General features: G+C 42.4%; 1 protein-coding gene across 1 annotated transcript; it reads left to right on the forward strand.

Moving 5' to 3' along the window:
• The first annotated feature begins 4,495 nt into the window (after positions 1–4,495).
• Positions 4,496–5,418, forward strand: LOC147418934 (dirigent protein 1-like). Its single transcript, XM_086506103.1, has one exon. It carries the CDS (start codon positions 4,589–4,591, stop codon positions 5,204–5,206), a length of 618 nt encoding a protein of 205 aa, XP_086362229.1. The 5' UTR covers positions 4,496–4,588; the 3' UTR covers positions 5,207–5,418.
• Positions 5,419–6,765: the final 1,347 nt, after the last annotated feature.

The raw sequence follows: 6,765 nt of genomic DNA on the forward strand, positions 1-6,765 counted from the left end.
CTCCTTTTCATTAGAATAACATAGCTTGATTTGAGCCCCATTATGAACACCTGGCAGCAGTAATCCAAATAAGTCTTTCAACCTTACAATGCCATTGGAAGATACCCAGTCGACTTCATATGGACCAGCCCAAGCTATCTTTATATTTGGTTTCTTAGGGCCCAGTTTGGATTGATAAACCAAAACTAAGTCCCCCTTTTGGAAGTCCCTAGCCTTGATTCTTCTATCATGTCAGTGCTTTCTGCATTGCTAAACAATCTCCTATTCCAGCATGGCTCTTTGTCGTAACTCATCCAACTGCACCAATTCCTCCAGTCTATGTTTAAGATTATGATTAAAATCTAATCCATATTCCACCACCACTCTGAGACTGGGAATCAGAAATTCAATAGGCACTACAGCTTCAGTATCATACACCATTCTGAAAGGTGTCATTCCAATGGTGACTTTATAAGTTGTTCTCTAGGCCCATAGAGTAGTTTGGAGCTTAAGATCCTACTAGTGTGGCTCCTTCTGAACAATGTTGGTGAGAATATTCTTGATGGTTTTGTTACTGCTCTCTGCTTGACCATTGCTCCTAGGATAATACGGAGTTGGGTTCCTATGCTTAATCGAGAGAATCTCCGTCATAATCTCCATTGTATCATTAATAAAATGTGTCCATTGATCAGACACAATCTCAATGGGGCATCCATAGTGGCAAATAATGTTTTCAAATAGGAAAACATCAGTGGACTTTCCAGTATTTGGAAGAGCCTTGTCCTCCACTCATTTAGTGCCATAACAAGTAGCCATCAACATATACAAGCTCTTCCTGGGAGTGACCTTCTTGAATGGTCCCATGAAGTCTGTTGGGGTAAGCCCAACTTGTGGTGACAAAGTGGTGTCTATCTATGAGGCTTGCATAAATTGGTTAGACCGGAGGTCCCTAACACCTTAAGGTTTTGGGGTCTGGATGGCTAGACCAATTTGTGGAACGTCACAGTTAAGCGCGTATGCGCGGGAACAGTACTGGGATGGGTGACCTCCCGGGAAGTTGTTGCCCTCATGACCTACAACTGGTATCAGAGCCATGGTTCAAAGTCCAACCTCTGAGTCCGTGGAACAGGACATGTTGATGTTGACTTCAACCTCTGAGCGAGCTCCTGGCCACGTTGAAGCTCTCAACCTCTGAGCCTAGGAAAAGGCGGAACACGTTGGTACTCAAGGGGACGGGAAAGTCCCAAGTTTGGCTTAAAGGGGCGATTGTTGGGGTAAGCCCAACTTGTGGTGACAAAGTGGTGTCTATCTATGAGGCTTGCATAAATTGGTTAGACCGGAGGTCCCTAACACCTTAAGGTTTTGGGGTCTGGATGGCTAGACCAATTTGTGGAACGTCACAGTTAAGCGCGTATGCGCGGGAACAGTACTGGGATGGGTGACCTCCCGGGAAGTTGTTGCCCTCATGACCTACAAAGTCAAGACCCCATTTTATAAATACTCCAAGTGGTTGAACTGGAGTAAGTGGAGTCATATCCATTGCTGTTGGTCTGCCCATTCTCTGACATATATCACAAGTTTTGCAAAAACTTTGGACATCCGCTATCAGAGTTTTCCACCATAATCTAGCTTGCAAAATCTTCTTATAAGTGATATCAGTGGAGAAGTGTCCTCCAGAATCCCCATCGTGCGTTTCAGAGATGACTTGCATCCTTTCTTCCATTGGCACACACCTTCGAAGAACACCATCTACACCTAGTCTATAGAGCAATCCTCCTATTATGGTGAACTTCAAGCTCTTAATGATCAGAGCCTTCTTCTTATTCAGAGTCCAGTTTTTTGGGAATCCTCCTCTTGAAAGGAACTAATATACATCATACAATTCTGGATCTGTATTTTCCTCATTTGTTACCTGGAACAGCTTTGCATCTACTGGCTCATCCCTCAAGGATATTTCAGAGTATCCTTTAGTACTTCTAGAAAGAAAATCAACACCACAATGAGATTTACCAGGCTTGTAGAATATACGGAATTCAAACTCCATCAGGAACATTATCCATCTAATCAATCTTCTTGGATAATAACTTTGTTAATAAAAAGTAATAATGTATGATTATCCACATATAAATAAAATAATTTGCCCAGTAAGTAATGCCGAAACTTGGTGGCACTAAAAACCATTCCTAGGGCTTCTCTCTCCGTGGTAGTATATCCTTGTTCAACTTGACTGAATCTTTGGCTGGGAAAATACACTGGATAATCAGTCCTCTCATCTGGTTGAGCCAGTATTGACCACATTGCCAGTCCCAAAGCATCGACATCACATGGAGTATAACATCCCAGTCCGGTTGTCAGAGTACTGTCTTACTGATAATTGCATTTTTAAGACATTGAAAGCTTTACTCACATTCATAAGTCCAGATGAGCTTACTGGTTTTCCTTGTAAGCTCATATAAAGGTAATTCCTTGGAAGCAAACATGTGAACAAATTTTCTATAAAAATTTATATATCCCAAGAATGAACTTAATTCAGATGTTGTACGGGGTGCCTTGGCTTCCGGACACACTGGATTTTATCATTGGACATCTCTACGCCATTCCTGACACTATATGCCCCAGTAATTGTCCCTTCCAGACCAGGAAAATAGACCTGAATGGATTCAAACAGATCCTATTCTCCTTACATTACTGGAAACCATTTCCAAAAACAGTAGATGCTTCTTCTCGGTTGAAAATACAATGAAGTCATCCATAAATATAGCTAAAAATCGATGCAAGAATTCATTGAATATCTCCATCATGCAACATTGGAGTGTTGTTGGAGCATTGCAAATACCAAATGGCATGACTAAATACATGAGTGCACCCCATTCACTAATGAAAGTGGATTTTCTTCAATCTTCATGAGCGATCTTTAATTGATTATAACCATTGTAGCCATTCAATAAATGATACATATTATGGCATGCAATCTCATCAAGAAGCATAAGTAAAAGCTAATGAAAAAGGATCTTTGCAGTAGTTTGAGCATTCAACTTTCTGTAATCCACACAGACTCTGAGTTTTTCATTCTTCTTTGGTACTACCACAATAGGGAATAACCAGTCACTACTGGCAACTTCTGTGATGAATCCAACCTTGAAAAGGTTGTCAATTTCCTCTTTGACCTTCTTAACATAGTTTGGATTCATTCTGTACCTCTGTAGACGTACTAGTCTGACATCTGGCTTCAAAGGTATTCTATGTTGGCAAACCTCTGGATCTACACCTTTTAAATCAGTGTGTTCCCATGCAAATACATCTTTATATTTCTGGAACATAAGTCGGGCTTTTTCTTCCATTTTTGGGTTCAGATGCTTATTCAATTCGATCAATCGAGGACTTTCTTCAGACCCCAGATTCCATTCTTCGATTTCTTGATCATCTGGAAGCAACCAATTCGGCCCACCTCCCTTCCTTTTGGTTGAGTCCTCAGCGTAATCCCAGGACGGACCTGTTAGTTCTGGATTCTTATTCAGAACTCTAGTAACTTCTTTAGATTGTACCTCTTGAGTGTGGGCTGGAGTAAACATAACAATTAGTTTTAATTTGAAAATTAAAAGGCTTTCCTTATGGCTCTAAAAAAAACTAAAAGGCTTTCCTAATGGCACTAATGGCTTGAAAACGCTAGAGGAAAGAAAAACACAAATGTGTAAGGTGTATTCGACCATCCATCTCTATCTATATACACACAAAATGTCCTATGACTTTCCACCTCCATGATCTTTTCATTTCCTAAACTCACCCTTCACTCATGGAGTCGAGATGTTTTGAAAGGATTTTTAATTTTTCGAGGTTGGGGAGACCTAATTGGGTCTTCAATATATGCTAACAAACATTACTAACCAGCATTGTTTCCGACAACATTTTTTGTGCACATTAACATCCTTGTACCCCCCCCCCCCCCCTCCCCGCCCTTTCTCTCTCTCTCTCTCTCTCTCTCTGTCTCTCTCTCTCTCACACACACACACACATAGCCAACGCATTGGCTATGTACTAGTCGTAATGATTTTGAAAAAATATTTTTGCAAGCAATGGTGCTAGCCCACTAGTAGTGAATCATTTTGCTCGATCCACACTCTAAAGAGCATTGGGTTCTTTGCTACCTACTACAAACACAAGCCTCACCATACCCCACCGCCAACAATATGATGAGTACTCCAACATCAAAGTACACAAGCCCACCTATAACCACAAAAGTCTGTGCCGCTGCGGAGAATGGAAGGAACCCCCCCCCTCTCTCTCTCTCTCATTCTCTCTCTCTCACACACACACACACATTTAAGCCCTCTCTCTCTCTCTCTCTCTCTCTCACACACACACACACACACATTTAAGCTCCCCCGTCTCTCTCACACACAGAGTATAACTCTCTCTCTCTCTCTCTCACACACACACACACAAGTGGAGCGCGTGCTCTTTTTATCTCTCTTCACACTTACGCATCCTGAGCTGGCGCACCAGGGCCCGGTAGTCATCATCTCTCTCTAACACACATACACACACACCACATTATAAAGCAGATCAGCACAATTGTTGTAACAGCTAGCGGGGGAAGCTGCCAAGCACCATGGTGCAGTCAAAGGTAAGGTTATTGCAGCAGCTAGCAGCAGCATCCACAGCAATGCTACTCATTCTCACACTACTGCCAGTCGAAGGCACGGAACAAATGGAAGCTGCGAGAATGAGGGGGGCAAGACCGGACCGCAACGTCAGGCCGGCGAGGGCCGGGCGGCGGCAGGTGAAGAACATGGTGTTCTACATGCACGACATTCTGGCGCCGTCAGCCAGCGCAACAGCCGTCGTTGTGGGTGCGCAGAAGGGCAATTTAAACGGGCCAGTGAAGATGGGGGCCACAGTCATCTTCGACGACAAGCTGACGGCCGGACCCGATCCTAATTCTATGGAGATCGGCCGGGGCCAGGGCCTGTACTCGCTGGCGTCGCTCACGACGGCCGATCTTCTTCTGGTCTTCACTGCCGTGCTTCACAGGCCAGCTAAATACAACGGCAGCACCATCTGCCTTCACGGTTCCGACCGCATCCTCTTGCCGGAGCGCGAGGTCGGGATCGTCGGCGGTACCGGCCACTTCCGGTTCGCCCGTGGATATGCCATTCTGTCTACTGTCTCCTTTACCAGCAGCGGTAATGCCATTATAAAGTTCAATCTCACTATGCTTCTCTCCTAGGACGTCCTAGACTCGCTTTCACCAATACAACTAGCCCTTTCTGCCCTTTGATCTCTCTCTCTCTCTCTCTCTCTCTCTCTCTCTCTCTCATACACACACAGTCCCAATGGCCAAATTGTATTTATACCATGATGTTACATGGGTACAAGAAAGTGCACAATTGATCCTCTCCACATTATGTAATTTTCACATTTTCAACACAATTTGGGCCCTACGTAGCATGACAAGAGAGATACTGGTCGAGGAAAACTGAGGATCTACAACTTCTAAAACCAGAAGATAATTCCATTGCAATCATGTTGAATTTCGTTGCAATGTGTCATCAAATGTGAAATTTATTAGAAAGACTTTCAAAGTCTATCCATGAAAGAGTTTTTGGCACAGTGATTGTCTAGAACTTTTATTGTTGATTTAAATATTTACTAGTATGTGACCCGCGTGTTGCCGTGGTGGCTAAGAGCAAACCTACCTTTTTGGTATCCACGTGGAGTGTCCACTTTTTTAATATCGACATTGAGTATCACTATTTTGAGTTCATGCCTTATCTCCTCAAGTTTTGAGGTCTCTTTGGATTGCTCTTTTGACATTAAAATTTTTCATCTCTTCTTTTTTCTCTTATTGTTGTATGGAATCTCTCTCTCTCTCTCTCTCTCTCTCTCCACTTACGCATACACGCTTGAACATATCTCCTTATTTGTAATCCACATCATGGCAACAATCTTGCTCATGTCTCACACTCTTTGATGTGAAATAGGGCATCTGTCTTAGATTATGCACAATATGCCGTTACAAGCGAGAGTCTTTGTTCAGCTCAAAACTATATGTGACATGTTTCATTTGGCTTCATAGGTCATACTTGATATTTGAAGAGACAATATGATCTCTCTCTCTCTCTCTCTAAACTAAGTGCAATAGATTGGTCCTCTCAATTTTCGTTTGAGTTACACATCTTGACTTGAGGACTTGTTGTTGATATACTTATAGGGTCTCTTGGATTGTTTTTACGAAAGAGAACTCTCTTTGTCTCTCCCTCCTTTTGTGATTTGGCCATGCAATAGAACCGTGCATCTACTAATTGTGCAAGATACTGAATTGTGATTAAAAAAAAGAAAGAGGAGATAAAAGGCCTAAGATTCTTGAACAATGGAATGTCATCATCCTTGGCCTTTACTTTTTTTGGGTGGCTTTATTTTTTAGATCCTAAGAGATGATCATCTCTACAATGATCTACTCTAGAGAGCAAGTTCTATTGTAGAACATCAAGTTGAAGTTGATGTATGAATAGGGATTTTTTTATCTATCCAAAAATGCATGGTATTGTTGTTGTAGGTATAGTAAAAGAGACTTTAGCAGGTTCCATGGGAGGTCTGAAGAGTTTAATAAAGAAGGAGGTGTAGCACAAAGGTTTGGGAATGGTGTTTTCTAACCCTACACAACCATTAATACATTGGTTCCACATACGCATCCCAAAGCCTTTCGTGAAACAAAGCTTCAACCTTCTGTGTCTCTCCAATCTCTCTTTAGTGGTGTCCATGGACTTATATTTAGCCTCTCCAAGG

This window comes from Adiantum capillus-veneris, chromosome 29, assembly GCF_014529385.1.
Source record: "Adiantum capillus-veneris isolate H3 chromosome 29, ASM1452938v2, whole genome shotgun sequence".
Lineage (NCBI taxonomy): Eukaryota > Viridiplantae > Streptophyta > Polypodiopsida > Polypodiales > Pteridaceae > Adiantum > Adiantum capillus-veneris.

Coding starts and splice junctions, on each gene's coding strand:
- LOC147418934 (XM_086506103.1), top strand. CDS start 4,589: ATGGTGCAGTCAAAGGTAAGGTTATTGCAGCAGCTAGCAGCAGCATCC.